We start from the raw sequence: 17012 nt of genomic DNA, 5'->3' as shown, positions 1-17012 counted from the left end.
ACACCTCTGGATCCAGGGTGGGCTTTTTTAGTAGAGGTTTAATTACAGCTACCTTAAAAGACTGTGGTACATAGCCTGCTAATAAGGATATATTGATCATATCTAATATATGAGTGTTAACTAAAGGTCAAAATGATAATCATGATTATTTACTGTTTTTAGGGACAAAATATTTTTATTGCACTTTCACAGAGTCGTGTTGTGCTACAGTCCTGCTGGTGGACAAGTCTTTGCATCTAAATAAGACAAATTCCAACAAATTGATCCTGGTGGGATTAATAAAGTTGTCTCAGTCTGAATCAAGATAGGACTTAAAATTAAGTTGTTCTACTTAAAACTCAGTGAATCTTCTCGAAGCAAAACATTAATAAAACTGTGCCAAAACATCTTGTCCCAAATCAAATCAACAGAGCGCTGCTCTCACTTTCACCTTCTGATACATTCCTGCTAATTAACAAACCCTTAAAGACTAAAATAAGACTTAAGATAAGGTTTTTCTTCTTCATCTCCTTTGGATTCCTCTCCACTGCTGTACAGTTATTTTTTGGATGTCCCGGATGCCTGTCAGTTGACGCTGGACACAGATTCATGCCAGGGCCACACTGCCTGCGTGAGCAGCGCGTGACAGCATCCTCGCTGAACTGCTGCAGCTTGTAGTGTGCATGTAGTGTTCACACAGACAGTGTTGCTGCTGTGACTCCACAATTAAAAATCGATACACAGTTTTTTCCTTAAGGATTAATTTCTCCTCAGCTGAGGGACTTTAACAGTTGCACAGAATTCCTTAAAAGGTTTCCTTAGTTAAGGAAAAAATAATTTCCTGCATTGAAAGAGATTTTACAGCGGTAAAAGTTTTTATAGAGATTGTTTGTTTGCTTGGACTCACGGTTTGACGCCTGTTATCGTCTCACAGAGTTGAAAGAAAATAGGACAATAAACCAGACTGGTCCGAGGAGGAAAAGATGAAACTTCTGGAGGAGTACAATCATAGAAAGAACAAACTACCAGATCCCAAATACCAGAAAACAAAAAACAACTGTAAGGAAAATTCATTCAGTCAAATCTAAAGTGTGAAATCAGAAGTGTATCCGTCAGGTCCTCCTGGTCACAGAACACTCTTCTCAGGGTGGGTTAGTTATTTTATTTGTCACCATAAACTCAGTCATGTTGCAGTTAAGACAGAGTCAGAGGGACCTTAAGGGGTTTTTTTTTACCTTTTACCTTTGGTTGCTAAGGTCTTTTGTGCAACAGTCTAAAGATTCCTTCAGTATGAGACCAAGACAAGGAGAAAATAAAAATACTTCTGTCAACATTTTAAGGAAACGTTAAGGAGAAGACTTAAGGGTCTTTTGTGCAGCTGATTTTATTTTGAGGAAACGTTGACAAGGACTTGATGAAAACCTTAACTTAAGGTGTTTTGTGCAACTGGCCCCTGGTGTTAACAAATGAAGGTGTTGAATTAAGAAGAAGTATTTCTATATTTTCATGTAACAGATCTGGAGTGATGTCAGCAGGATCATAAAAACACCACGTTCACCGTCTTTTACTGAAAACCACACGCAAATAATAGGCGAGACTTTACGGCATTATTCTCCTCAGCCTTTGTGTGTTTGTTCATCACATTGTAGATTGTCGAGTTTGTTCAGGTGGTTTAAGGAGTTAGTTGTGTTGCTTTGTGGCACAGACACAAGTCTGATGCACTATTTGTTTATGATTTCCTAAATCCAAAATACTTTAAAACTACGGATGACTTTGGTTTGGCCCGTCTGCAGCTGCAACATACAGGAAAGTTTTCACAGGTTGCTGCTGCAGGGTAAATGTGTAGCGACATGACAGCTCGTCATAAGAGAACAAATAATATGCAAAGGCTGCTTGATTTGATGTGCAGCAGTTTGTCAGGATCGCAGCTGAACGCCATCATTTAATTGTGGAAAGCCAAAATCATGCTCAGGTGTGCAGCCCGAGCTGAAACAGTGAGACAGTAACAGAAAATTATCCCCAGTGTTGAAAATAAAATCATCATTCTTGAAGCAAACATGCCAAACCTGTGTTGGATCCAACTTTAAAATGTGAGGATTTGCTTTGTTTTATCGCTGTAATGTGAAGATCTTCAGAAAGACGTCACCTTGGGCTCCTTCCTCACATTTTACAGACAAACAAACATTTGACCAGAAACAGAACCAACACATGAATTGACGGTGAAAATGTGGCTGCAGCCGCGGACGTCAGAGTTAATTCAGTGAAACATAAGGTGGCAGCAGGTGGCAGCTCTCACACGTCCTCTGTCCTCAGATGGTCAGACCAGGTGTCCTCACAGGCCTCTGCCAGTGTGGTGTGTGTGTGTGGTGCTAACTGTAGGAGAGGAGGTTAAACTCACACACTCGTTACTCCTCAGGTGATTTAATTGGTGGAAATATGTTTGGTGACCGTACGCAGTGCAGAGAGGGCTGTCAGGTTGTAAAGATAGAAACCAGCACTGATGTTAAAGAGGATCTGTTCAGGTTCATACTTGGATTTTGGGTTTTCACTAAAACATGTTTCCTCCTGTCTGTGCTGGAACGTCTGTATTCACCCTCTGTCTCAGATGCTCCGTTATATCGCCCCACTTAAATGTTCAATTATTTAAAAAGTACCCATCATATGTGTCTGTGCCTTTCTTAATTCATCTCTCAGCCTTCACCTTGTGATGTTATCTTATTGTCATATTTGACCTCCTTCATAAACTTAACTCTTGTTCCCCTCCTCCGTCTCTGTCGCTCTTCTCTGCTCCTCCTCTCTGTCCTTCAGCAGGCACCCAGACTGGGGAGGAGATCCCCATCGTTTCTCGGAGCAACATCAAGGAGTTCAAAGACAGTTTCTCCAACGAGAACTTTGATTTCCGCAACAGCCCGAACATCACCTTCTTCGTCTACGTCAGCAACTTCACGTGGCCCATTAAGATCCAAGTAAGCTTCGCTGCAGCCGAACAGATAAACAGCCAGGTTCCTCTGATATAAAGCATGAAGGGGTCTGTAGAGTCATGTGACATGTAGTCCAGCTGCATTAGAAGTGAGTGCAACATATTATCCTGCATGTTAACCAGTGATTGTAAGCTTCATTGTAATAAATGCACACGCTGACACATGTGAGGAAAAGGTAGGTGAAGACTGTTGCAGTGTTTTTAAACACACCCAGCTCAAATTATGATCGTTAATGTCCAAAATTCATTAGAACTGTTTTTTAAAATGTTGGTCTTACACACAGTAGGTGTCAGCTGGCATGCCGAAAAGCCGCCGCCGCTGACGCTGAAGTGCCGACGGTGCGGGACACACCACAAAAACTAGGCCGACAGACGCTCACTGACGGCCCGACTTTGGTCGACAGCCGACCGTTGGCTTGGTGTGTCAGGGCCTTAAGTGTACGCTAAGTTGGGACTTATTTAGGAGCCCAGAATACATTTTGTCGTTGACCCCTCTCACAACATAATTGCTTCTCCAAACTGGGGGCATGCCGACTGACATCTACTGTATCTAATACACTGACTAAGGATCAGTACTTCACACAACCCCGCTTAAAAAAATCTGAACTGTCCCTTTAAGCTGCACAGATTTATTTCTAGAAAAATTAAAATCCATATCAGAGGAGCGACTCTCTCCCAGAGTCTGTGATTCTTTCTATTGATCAGAACTGGTCAGATTTCATTCTGACAGACAGAACGACACATTCAGCCGTGACATGTGAGGATCAGCGTCACCTGCCTGATGTGTTGAACAGTGTAAGAAAGCTGAAGGGTTCAGTGTGACGCCTGAAATCTATAAAGGGAGGCTTTGTGCTTTGACAACGTGGGAAAACAGAAACGTTGGATGTGTGTGAAACACTGCAGGAAAATAAAGCTGAACCGAGTCGTCATTAGATGAAGAAAAAGAGAAATGTGACAGAAATAATCGTCCGTATTGCTTTTTGTTTATTTCACAGTTTAACAGTTATAATAAATGTGTCTCTTATTGGAGGCTGCTAACCTGAAAATGGATTCAGTGCTGCTTTAAAGTCGTGTTGCCTCTTCATGTATAAACATCTCAGAGCAGCACGACTTAATAAGAGCATAAAATATGATAAAAGCATGATTTAGAGAACGAGCACAAACCTAAAGAGGCCAAGCTGTCCTGACGACTGCAGTGCTCCTGCTGAGAATGTCTGTATTCATGCACCCTGAATAAAAGCATCTACAAACTGCACGTCACGTCTCCTAATGTGCTTTCATGTGCAAACAAATAAACACTCATGCATCCACTCACAGCTCCGCGTATCCTGGATCAAAGTGCAGCAGACCTGAGGTCCGTTTTCACTGTGACTGCTCAGTTTGTCTGATTTACACGTCTCTGCTCTGTAAACTCAGAAGCTGGCGAGCAGAATGGCAGAATGTAAACGCTGGCCGTCACCGGTAAAATGTGGTCGGAGAGGAAAGAAAAAAAAACAGATCAGCACATTTGGTGCGCAGGAGCTTTTTCACCAGTGTTGATGTGGCTGTCTTTGTGAATAGAGCTCTGTGTGTGCGTGCCTGGTGACGAGCTACAATTGGCGCTGCACTCGGTGAACCGCTGCCATGTGGCCGGCTGATGGAGAGAAAACTGCCCCCTCATAGAGCTGCGACTGTCCGCTGGTGTCAGAGTCGTGCCAGCCTGATGTTGGTGTTTAATGCTGTAATTACTTTATTTACAAAAAGATGAAAGTCAGTCGACTTCAGTCACAGTGTGAATAAACTGGGACTTAACATGTAGAAACTGTTCATGTGGCAGATGTTCTGTTGTCGTCACAGTTTGATCGTCAGTTACTGACCTGTGTTTCCTTGACTTCATGAAGAAAAGGGTTTGTTTGGCATGCAGCCAGTGGATCAAACACTGGTAAAAATTCCTGATGAATTAAAGTCATCGGGGTCGGCATTACTCGTGCAGGATGATCCAAGTCATATTTATCTAGTCGTACGATCAGGACTTCACAGACAGACCTTTCTGACAGAGGGCTGAACTATAAGTGAAACTTATTTGTGTTCTTGTCAGAGCCAGACTCAGAAATAGTAATTTTACAGGAGCTGCTGCCTCCATCAGTTTTTGTCCTTGAATGACTTTGGTCAGTCAAAGTCAAAACACCGACAGATCTCAGTATCTCAGGCTGCTGTCAGCCCTAGAGTGGTCTCCTCTGGTCTGAATCAGGGACTCATGTTGTTCCAAAGTTGTATAATTGCCTAGAGTTGGTTCGTGTTCTCACGGCAGCATTTACAAGAGGACCAGATCAAATGCCTTGTGTGAGAAAGCTGCTCTTGATTGGTCAGAATTTCCATGTGGGAAAAATCCAGGAAGTAAAGCAAACGTTGAAGAAGAGTACACTTGCAAGATAAATGTGACACTTTCTAATGTCACAATGGAGGGACAACTACGCAGGTTGATTTTAGCGCTGCTCATCGTGGACTATATTGCTGTCATTGTTCATTTTAGTCAAACCATACAGTTTGAAAACGAGGCGCGGCTCCAACTAGAAAACAATGTTTTGATGCATTGGATGTGCTGAATGTGCATATTAAGGCAGTACAGGAGGAGGTGCACATTAATAATCCTCCAGGACTGTAACATGCTCATGTTTAACCCAAACAATGTGTCATGTGACTGCAGTTGCTTCACATCCAGGTCGGAACACCTTCTCACCACAAACCAACCGCACCAGAGTTCCTTTGGAACCAGACTGAGACCACCTCTTCAAGAAGGTCTCAGTCCGGTTGTTTTGGTGTGTTCACACCTGAGTGTGACTGAACTTGACTTGTTGAACCAAACAGGGCAGGTGTGACAGCAGCCTTTGAAGAAGCACTTTATAATTAGGTCTGACTTAAAACATTGTGAACTTGATTTCAGTTCTAAAGGTCCAGACACAAAACTGACATCAAAGACCAGTGGGGATGAAGGCCGACTGTTTTCACCTACAATCACCTGTTTATCGGCAAAACATTGCACTTGAACACACCACAAAGATCACAGCTAACGGCTAGCTAGCACATCCTGAGCCTGTGTGAAAGGAAACAACTCTCCACACCAGCAGACGGCGGTTGCCTGCCATTGTCATTCAAAAAGGAAAACTGGAGGACAGACAGGACCAGTCGAGACGCTGGTTAGCCAGTTAGAACATTTACCCTTTTTTCATTACCTTTTTAAAATCGATCTAACAGGAAGTTAAGACGTCCATCTTTTGCACCATCATGTTGTCTGCATGCTATGATGTCATCACGTTATGCTACAGGCCGTCCAAAAGACGGTGAAAACGTGCGGTGGCGCCAGATGAGCAGAGAAGCAGGTCGTCAGGAACGTCTGTCGTATTTTGTATATTTCAATCCTCTGAAATTGTGTCACACATTTGATAAAAGACTGATATGTACTGCTGGATTACAGCTCACAACTGGCACCAACGGAAACATCCTGGTGCAGACTATTTACTGGAGTAAAGATCATCACAAGCACGGCTGTTTTCAGCTTTCAGTGTCCGACAGTCCACCACCAACATTTTCATCACGTCTCATCAACGAAAATGAAACAAATATTTTAGTTTTTATTATCAAGATCTATTTTTAGCTCGTCATCGTCTCACTGGCTGTTGATTAAACTGATCATGTGTGTTTGTGGGTGTCTCTGCAGCCTGACAAAGGATGGAACGACCTCAGCATGTCTGATGCAGTGACTGAATACTGTTGCAGGATTGGCTGCTGCTTGTTTGGGAGTGCTCGGTGCTCTGGGCCTGGCCTGTGTGCCTCCCTGATCACTCCTGGAAGTGATTTGACTGGTTTGCCCCATGCTAGCTCCTTCCCCCTGCCCTCCTCCTCCTCCTCCTCCTCCTGCCTCCTGCCTCCTGCCTCCATCTTCCATGTCCTGCCTTGTGAGAGCTTTTAGTTCTCTCAGCTTCAGAACTCCAGCTGCTGCCATCCGGCCTCAGGAGAGCTCCGGTGCAGCTCCACAGCACAGCAGCGAGCTGAGCTGAGTGGAGAGAGCCCTCCCCCTCTCAGCCTCCTCTGGTCCACCTCACCTTCTGTCTTGCTGGGTGGGATCATATAGAAGATCACCCCTGTCCTTGAAACTAAAGCAAGCAGGTCCTGCTAGCGTGACACTTTCCTTCCTTGCACTCATGGAGCTTTACCTTCGTCAGCGAGGTAACATTTTCCGCTTGTCTCTCGTCTCTTTCTCTGCCTCTGCTCCTCGTCTCAAAAACCATTTCTTCTTAATAACAGCCCTTCATGTCTCTTTTGTTGCCTGCTCTCACTCTCCTCGCCTTCAGTGGTCGACTGCAGTTTGGCATTGGGATGTGTGTGTGCGTACTCGTAGGCGGTTGGTACTCCAGTGTTGGCAGGCAGAGATCGGAGTGTTGGAAAACGGTTCATAAACAGCAGCCGAGAAAGAGCAAGGGCAAAGTGGAATGTTAAGTTGAAACACATGCTGCATTCAGAGTGGGCTGAGTGCGAGCTAAGCTCCGCCGGCTTCAGTGTGCAGCTGCACAGAGCTCTCTGTCTCATGCTCGCTCTCCGACACACCACCTCAAGGTTGCTTCTGTTTGCTTTCACGTGGTCGGAAGTGGCGTTAGAACAGCGTGTGTACCATCTGCAGCAGAGTTTGTTTTACGCCCATTGGACTCCACTTGTTGCGTTCAGGAGCTGATCTGCTGCACAAATAATTTCACCACCGAAACTCAGCAGCTCATATAAAAGTTTTCAACCTGATGTGTGTGGCAGAGAACGGACCAAACTTCTGAGCAGCACACAGGAAGAAACACTTTGATATGATCGCTCTGACGAATGAGCAAGACCCTTTACGTGTGAGCTCTGTGATGACTTCATCATCGCCGAGCAGCTTCGGATCATCAAAGCAAAATCAGTTTCAGTGCGATTAGTCAGCGAGGAGTTCTCCCACCCTCTGTTTTCTTTTTTTTCCTCTCCTGATGAAGAATGGATCTGAATTTAATGATGTTTGTAATGAAACACAAATCCCAGACTAATTACATTAAAGAGCTGTGATCTCCTGTTCCGTGCCTTAGTGAACATGTCATGATATGGTGGAGATTAGAACAGCCTCCAATTTAATACCCCGCTGTGGAGCAGCAGCAGCTGCAGCTATCAGCTGGCTGGGCTGCTCGGCGGATCCGTGTGGACTGGTGTAGTGTTTATCTGAGCCACGCATGGCTGCCTGATGGCTGCGCTCTGATACTGATCACAGGGAGGTGAGGAAACACAAACTGAGCAGCGTGTGACAGCGGCGGGCGGCGACGACCTCAAATCAGCCCCACACTCATTATTAAACGGTACATTATGTTTCATGCAGACCGATTAGATAAAAGGTGAAATACATACTGATAAATGTTTATAGAAATAAATAGTTTTACCTTAAAGGTTCTGTTTGTGACACTGAGAATATTAACCCTTTAAAAACAGACTTTCAGTTCTTTGTTTGTGTGATCTGGTTAAAATAAATTTGAAATATGAACCATAAATATTTTTGTATTGTTAAATAGAGACAGGAAGGCTTTAGTTCACAACTCGTAAAAGTATTTTCAGTGTTTTTAAATATACAATGTCCAGAAATGGTGTGAGATGCTGTAAACAACGATAACCAGCTTTCAAGAAACGCAGAGAAGTCCAGTTGCCTACGATAAAGCACTTATGCTTACCATGACCTGGATGACTGAGAATCTTCACCGACAAGATAACGAGCTTTATGTTTTATTGTCAGAGCTCTTTTTTGATGATTATTAAATCTTTACAGAACATTAGAGATGGATTAAGATGCACACACAGTATAAAACGATCTGCATTTGTCTGGTGGCTTCGCCAGTTTTCTCAGGAAAGTAATAATCTGTGATACAGAACTCTAAAGTAGTATCTCACACACACACACACACACACATGTTGGAGCTCCGCCACATTTAAACATCACCTTCCTTCCTGTCTTGTGTGACCTGTTGAGCCGCCCTCCGTCACACTGATAACGACACTTTCCCTCAAAACTCCAATACAGTTCAGTCGGCTGTCAGAAGCCATTAAAGGCGGAATATTTTGTGGTCTTAATGCCCGCCGGCAGGCTGACAGGCCCCGCTGCAAGATCCTTTGCGGCCCCTAAAGAGTCATCCTCTGCTGGGCACATAACGAGAGCGTCACCTGGGCCTCCCGCCACCGCCATCAGCCTGCCTCTTGGTGACAAAGCACCACACACTTCTGACACTTGAGATTAGCCGTAACAATAACTGTTATCGCACATCTGCTCAGTGAGACGACCTGAGGTATGCGGCGATGGCTGAAGCACCTATCGCTGCTCGTCTTTCTGTGGAAGGAGTCAGCTGCGTCCTTGAAAGGATCTGTTGTGTCATCAGAAGAGAGAACGACTGTACGTGTCTCTGATCACCTGGAGAAGTCTTTGTTAGGCCGCCGTCACAAAGCGAACCGGGTGTCAGTGTGCCAGCTGACACAGCTGCTGTGATAATTCTCAGCTTTGCTCTTAAAAGAATCCCCGTCACTCAGAGTGTCACACAATCTGCACTCGTTTCTCTTTAATCCTTTCATTTCACCTCCCATTTACATTCATGAGCGTGGAAAGTAAAATATGCCCTCCTAACCATTCTCTCTTAATTGCAAGTGCCTGATTGGCTTCTTAGAAAGTCAGAATAATTTCCAAAAATCACTGTGTGGTGTTCTGTGGAGGTACAGAGGAGATTTTCTTCTTCTCTTTCTTTAATCCTGCTGATGTTGGAGCGGCTGCTTCACAGGATGTTGTATTGTAATGTCATTACAATGAGTGAGACGTGTGAGGAGAAACACAAAGAATCAAAGACTAACGTTCTGCTGACTCTACCTGGCACTGGTTTTTATCTTAAACATATTTTCTGTGTCCTCCAGTTAAGAATGTTGTTGATTAGTTCATTAAAGGCAGATTTATTCTTGTGCGTCAGCTCTACACAGAGCCTACAGCTGTAGCCTACACTGTTTACTTCTGTGTGTACACTTGTTTTTGTGAAGTGTTGTAAAGTTTAGTTGATTCAAAACACAACTAAAACACAAACACGGCTTAATAGAGACAGTGTCAAACACAAATCAGCTTCACTATAACTCGCAGCATTCACAGACAAACACTTTTCCCCACAAATACAACATGCTAACGTTATTAGCACAAGCCTATGGCATTGTGCATTGTATAAATTAGCCTAGCGGATAGCAGAGCTTTTCTCCAGGATAAATCACACCCAGGACTTAAAATGCTATTTTTGTGGAGGCTTTGTTGTCTTCACAATTTATTATTATTACCTGTGAATGAAATTAAATGCTTTGTTTCCACTGAGGGAAATGGTTTCAGCTTACAGAGACAGACAGGATCTCTGTGTCGCCGTGACGTGTAGTTACATTTCTGGGGAGGTGCACATCAGGTTACGGCATAGGCTCTGCGTCGATGCAAAATGTATAAATCCTGCTTCAGTAGGGCTGTACCCGATTCAGATTTATGTCAATGTACCAAAGAGTAGTGTGAAAGTCAAGAGCACTCACTCTACAGCAAAATCTGGGGACTAGAATGTCCCTAGAAGTTCACTGCACAGCACACTGGAAAAAAAAGACTGCCTGACTTGAAGCTTTCTCAGAGTTGACTCTGACTGACAATTCTAATCTCTGACTTTTAGAGGGCAGCACTAATATTGACCTATGGCTAAGCCACGCCCCCTCCACTCACGCGGACAAACTATCAGCATTCAGTGACCAGCGCTATGGCAGGTGTCACAGTACACGGCATTTCACAGGAGGCAACTGATGATTTTTGGGGACATAACGATCAGATGTCATTGAGAAGTAACCAAAAGGGCCTAAACTACGCATTGGAGGGATATATTCATCATTTTATTGTTGAGAAGGTCGATGAAAAGCTTAAATTACAAGCCAAAATTTACAGGTCACAGTGTACGCTTGTGAACCGCATCTGGTTGCCGTCACCATCAAAGACAACAAGTTAAAGTGCCACTGAAGTTAAGGTTTTTGGCTCAGAATATGAGAAAAGGATAACGGCCTTTTTACCATCTTTACCAAGAGTGTCTCTCCGTTAGTTTGGTGCTACAGTATTTACACTGAATCATTCAGCATAACGTTTGCCAACCTTTGTTATCTCTGCCATTACAGATAAGTTAATGAAGCTAAGCTCCAGAAGTTAACGTTAGCTTAACTAGAGCCCTTTGGACAACAGCTAACAATGATGTACGATCACCAAAGTACAAAACTAGAACAAAATAGGCTAATGAACTCCCAGCAAACAAGGTGACATGATGAACAACGCAGCTAGGAGCTAACGTTAGGCTAACTTTAGCTAACGTTAGCTAGAGATGTTAAAGATAACTTTATATTTCTTTCCAGCAAAGTGACAATATGTTGCCTCAAACACAATGTTGACTTACCTTAGAACAGATGTAGACATCATTGTTAATCTTATTCACGTTGAGTTGATGTTGTGGTCTAACGTTACCACACAACTTTATCCAAAGGAGACACTTTTCTCGGTTGAGATGTGGTTTAAAGTGTAAAAAATACACCTGGTCGCCCAGCCTCTCAGGATACCTTGTGTCAGAGTTGCATGTACCCCATGCACACCGTTTGACCATTTTTAAACTTCAAATCTCAGAAAAAGCTCATAAAACCGAACAAACTGACTTTCTGTAATGCATTTCAATGGACGTCCAGGCAGAGAATGTCCCAGTGTATGGGAATGGCTATACGCACTGTGATTGGCTCATTGCGTTTGAGGGCGGGACTTGACTAGGTCAATTAAGTCACATAACCAGAGCTGCATGAACGTGATGGTTCCAGCCCTGCACATGTAGAGATTTTGTTTCCTCTGTTTCATATCAAGATTAACTGGATATATTTATATTTATTTATTTAATGGATATATTTAAGTATTTAGTTGTCAGTTGAACATCAGTTTGAGGTCTGGGAAGTTTTGATGTTGATTTTTTTCTTCAAAGCTTCATTAATGTTAAAAAAGAAACCTTTACATATAGCCTATATATTATATATACTGACATTGTTTTTCTTTTTTACTTTGCCGTGGCGCTGCAGTGCGTTTATGAAGCTCCTCGCTTTCAGATTAACTTAAAATTGGGGGGAAACTTTAGTGTGTCTGTGCTGTAGACTGTTTCTGTGTGATGTATTCTACATTCTACATCGGGAGACGTGTGGTATCTTCTGTGGACCAAACTGCTCGTCGTCCTGCATCCATGTGAGCGTTACAGGCCGACGTGGTTTTGTCCGTTTTGTCAAGCGTCCCAGGTCAACATCATGTGACCTAGAGGGCTGAATACAACGGCAGAGAGCAAAGTGAACCTGGAGGTTACATGAAGCGACGAACTCCAGGTTTGCTTCAGAGGGGTCTGAGTTCTCCTGGAGGGTACACACATGTGCAAAAAATGCTGAGTCACCACTCTGAGTCCGTTTAGAGGGCTGAAAAGGACCAAGTGTGAAAACACCCTTCGAATAACAATCTGAGGAAAACAAACAGTGTTAGTGGACGGACAGTGACGGGATTGGCATCCCAAAGACAGAGCCTCCTGTCTGCAAACGTTTTGAAGAATAAATTTCATTAACGGGATATTTGGACCCTGATTGACGATACCCAGGAGATTAAACACCAAACCACTGTGGGGTTGGTGTCCCACTGAGAACTCCTGTGCTGACGTGTTTCAGAAGTTTTCTCTGGGCGTGTCGGCACCCTGAACTTCTCTTCAGTGTTCAACAGTCTGGAGGAAAATGATCACACTGAGCATTCGGCGCTCAACAGTAATCAACAGCAACACATTAGCGAGCCAGATGGTGCTGACTACAAGAGTAAATTAGACCCGGGGCCGTTCACAAAGCACCCCCACCCCCCCCTCATCATCTCACCACAGAGGCCAGTGTCTTTGGCCCTGAGTCGTCCTGCCGTAAAGTCACTGTCACACTTGGACCCGTCCAGTGTTTCTGTGTTCCTGATTCTATATCAAGAATTCACAGACTAATCTGACGTGCACGCAGCTGGGTTTCCCGGCTTTTGTCTTTTTTATCCTTCCTCCTCCTCCTGCTGCTTTTTTATTCTGGAATTGTATGCAAATCCATTCTTCGCTGAGGAATAATAAGCAGGAGCGGTGATAAGTTCTGGTCCAAGGTGTCACCTCGGAGGGAAGGTGTGTGAGGGGAATTCAACTGCAGGCAGCAGGTGCAGTTCCCTGATGTGGCCAGAGAGAGGCAGTGTTGTGTTGTGTCAGGAATGGCTTCACTGTGAGGCATTTTTGGGGGGTCTGTAGGCGTAAGTGTAGAGAGGTGGAGGAGGAGGAGGAGGAGGAGGTACAGCACTGCCAATGTTACCCCTGGCAACCTTGATTAAGACAGGATATCGTTAGTACAGTTGCTCTTGTGATGATTACACAGTGAATGTTTCTGCCCACATGTGAAGGAATGAGGTTTTGTTCAGGCTGTGGGCAGCTGAGAGGCCCGCCTGCTGCTGTGTTGATGCTCCGACAGGCGTGTAGTCTGCAGCTCAGATAAGCAGACAGAGTGGGAACCTCCCAGTCGTTGTGAATCAGGAGTTGTGAACACCAAAAAATGTGGATTTATATGTAATATACGCAGAGCCTGTGTACGTGGACCACACCATTGTGAGCATTCATACCTGTGTGGTGGTGTGTCTGTGTCACTCTGCCGTTTGACCTCCAGCAGATCCTGACAGCAAATTGGCTTTGAAGACAGGTAGAAGGCAATGAGCAGCAAAAGAATAATTGACCGAAAAAAATTGCAAAATATTAGTCAAAGGAGAAAATTACTTAAAAAAAAGAGTTTAAAAACCAATAAACAAGGAAATGACCTGAAAAAAATGCTTAAAAAATTATAATAATTCTGTACCATAATGTTAAATATGCAATACTAATAGTGATCATACATTTGATTTTCCCTAGCTATGTTTTTCCCTAGTTTTTATAAAAAATATCCAAATCTATCAATTTTTTGCAATTTGTGGGACATTTCTTACCAAGCCCCTCATTGCAGTTTTCCCATATTTTGAAAGAATCGGCACCAATTCAGGTTTTAATACTTGCAAGAGGCGTCTGAAATCAGCACAAGAAAAAGAGTTAATAGAGACAGTTTCAAACACAAATCAGCTTCACTATAACTCGCAGCATTCACAGACAAACACTTGCCTTTATCTGGACACATTTTCCCCTTAAATACAACATGCTAACGTTATTAGCACAAGCCTATGGCATTTTACATTGTATATATTAGCCTAGCAGCTAGCAGAGTTTTCCTCTACTCATATGAGGTCAGGAACAACAGCAACATTTAACAAAGGTAACGTTACAAAATTCAGCTCCATTACAACTCACAAGGCAAAGCACTCTAAGCGGTGTTAGTAAGAGAAGCCCTTTTTGTTTGGCATGTTCTTTTCTCTTGTTTTGAATGGTAGAGTTTAGGTTAGAAACTTGTCTTTTGTTCCTCATTCGTTTGCTGAAACATTGTGTAACTGGCTTTCTTTGGGAGTGGGGAGAGTGGGAAGAGTGGGGAGAGTGGGTAGTCACAGCATGCTATGTCCAGATCCCCTAAACCAGGGACATAACATCACCGACAAAACAACTGTCTTATACTAAACACGCTTTCACCACAAATACAACATGCTAACACATGCACAAACAGGACCTATACATGCATTAAATGGGGAGATGTCAGAGTAAGGGGACTGCCCTGGACAGGCGCCCTGAGCAGTTTGGGTACAGTGCCTTGCACAAGGCCAAGGTGCACAAGAAGCGGCACCTCTCCAGCTACCATCCACACTCCATATTTGGTCCGTACGGGGACCAGCAACCCTCTGGACCCTCTGCTTCCCAACCCAAGTCCATATGGACTGAGCTACTGCTGCTTTTTAGCATAAATCTATGGCATTTTACATTGTTTAAATTAGCCTAGTGGCTAGCAGAGTTTTCCTCTGCTCATATGAAGCGAGGATAAATCACACACAGGACTTAAAATGTTCACAATTTATTGTTTCTTATCTGTGAAATGAAAAGTAAAAAGTTTCCACTGAGGGAAATGGTTTTCATCTCACAAAATCAAACAGGAGGTGTGCGTCACCGCAACATGCATTTATATTTTTGGGGTTGTGCAGCAGTTGGGAGAAATTTTCCTTGAGGGCTTTCTATCAGAAATAGATGGTTAAGGTTTGGAAATGAGTCGTGGTTTAAGTTAAAATGAACAGATTTCTGTCAGAGATGGCCTTTTCACACTATTTATTAAGTGCAATCCAGTATTTATTTCACATGTACAACAGCTTGATGCAGCTAATTGTTTTACACTATTCATTTCTGATCTTATGAATAATTATGTCGTCTGTTTTTTACTTGCTTGCTTTAATGACGAGTCAGCACCTGATCAGACGGAGCACTCCTAAGCTTGTTGTATATTATTTGCACAATGAGGCTAAAAGCTTTCTGTTCTGAGCCTACGAGGAAAAACTTCTCCCATGTGCAGTGATTTACGTTAGGCTACGGTGTAGGCCACTGCAGAGCCTATTAGACACAGAGATATGAATCCCATTTAAGGCACAAAAAACCCTTTAAAATCCCTTATCTTTAGTCCATCATTTAGTTTGTGAACGACCCCACGCTGTAAGATATGCAGGTAAAGGCTCAGATTGACATCATAGTGTCATAAATATACATATATTATCCAAAATACACCAAACATACAGATGCACTGTCGGCCTGTGTGAGCAGAGGCTGAATTATCTGTGCTGCTCATTTGTGTGTCTTTTGTCAGATGTACAAGGTCGACTCTGGTCTGAAGCGTGCATGTTTATGAGCGCATAATGCTGACCTCCGGTTTTAAAATCTCCCTTATTAAAGCACATTCCTGACTCGCTCTGTTGTCCTGTCTTTGCAGATCGCCTTCTCCCAGCACAGTAACTTCATGGATCTGGTGCAGTTCTTTGTCACGTTCTTCAGGTGAGCAGCTCCCCTCCCCTCCTCCCCTCTCCTCCTGTCAGTTATTCACTCACTCCACACCACACGTGTTGGCGTTAAAGTGGCGGCAGTCGCCTTCAATGTTTCTGAATGTGTGTGTGTGTGCGATGCGGTGTGAAGCACGCTGATGGATCACCAAAGCTGCTCCACTGTGCCTGTGCACCAGCCGTTACTATGAAGAAGCACTGCAGCTCGCCGGTTTATAGGAGCTGGTTAGCTGTCGGCACGCTCAGGCACACACACATGCACACACACACACACACACACAGTTCCTGCTTTCTGATTTTATTCAAACACAAGTTCAGTCATAAACTACATAAACAGGGAGCTCTTCACAAAATCAGACCGCTCTGTGACGTGAGTGTGTTTCAGTATCAGTGGAAATTTGTTCCACATTTAATTCAGCAGCACTTCATTAATGTCCAAACAGGAAGTTCCCTTTATGTACGTCCGATATGTGCATCCCATCTCAGGCAAACAGCGACTCTCATTTTTCTAACAAATATCTTTTTCAGTACAAATCTGCATGTTTTTTGGCCGCTAGGGAGCAGAAACACTCTACAACAAGCAGGAACACACACAGCTCTGATATCCTGTAGTAATGCCTGCTGTACACTGTGTGACTACCTGTGACATCTAAACACAACACGAGTTTTTAGTCACTCACTGTAACATGTTGCAAAGACTGGAGATCTTGCAGCATCACTATTTGTAGACTACAACTAGACTCCTTTAGAGATTATTCCCCGTCCTGCTCCAGGTGGGAAATATGACACCAAACTCCTTTAAGAAATATGACATTTTAACAATTCCTTACAAGTCTGCAAAAACACATCACTCTAGAAACGCCAGATAAAAGGCGTCACATGTCGACATTGTTCTTGTTAATTCGGCATCAGTATAATCCATAAAGATAAACAGTATCTGTGTACAAACTTTACATTTTGGATTTTGTTGCCTCAACTCCCCACCAGCCTCCATTGGTTAGCTGAGTT

General features: G+C 43.5%; 1 protein-coding gene across 3 annotated transcripts in view; it reads left to right on the top strand.

Moving 5' to 3' along the window:
• Window positions 1-17012, top strand: part of atrn (attractin) — a 192842-nt gene that overhangs the window by 102301 nt on the left and 73529 nt on the right. For 2 of the 3 annotated variants that reach the window (XM_050062096.1, XM_050062098.1), the window contains 2 exons: window positions 2788-2945; window positions 15938-15999. In XM_050062096.1, coding sequence (XP_049918053.1) covers window positions 2788-2945; window positions 15938-15999 — 220 coding nt within the window. The remainder of the gene's footprint in view (window positions 1-2787; window positions 2946-15937; window positions 16000-17012) is intronic. The other variant, XM_050062097.1, reaches the window with a different exon arrangement.

This window comes from Epinephelus moara, chromosome 14 (assembly GCF_006386435.1).
Source record: "Epinephelus moara isolate mb chromosome 14, YSFRI_EMoa_1.0, whole genome shotgun sequence".
Taxonomy (NCBI): domain Eukaryota; kingdom Metazoa; phylum Chordata; class Actinopteri; order Perciformes; family Serranidae; genus Epinephelus; species Epinephelus moara.
The sequence above is the reverse complement of the archived record's forward strand: the minus strand, read 5'-3'. Positions and strand labels throughout refer to the sequence as shown.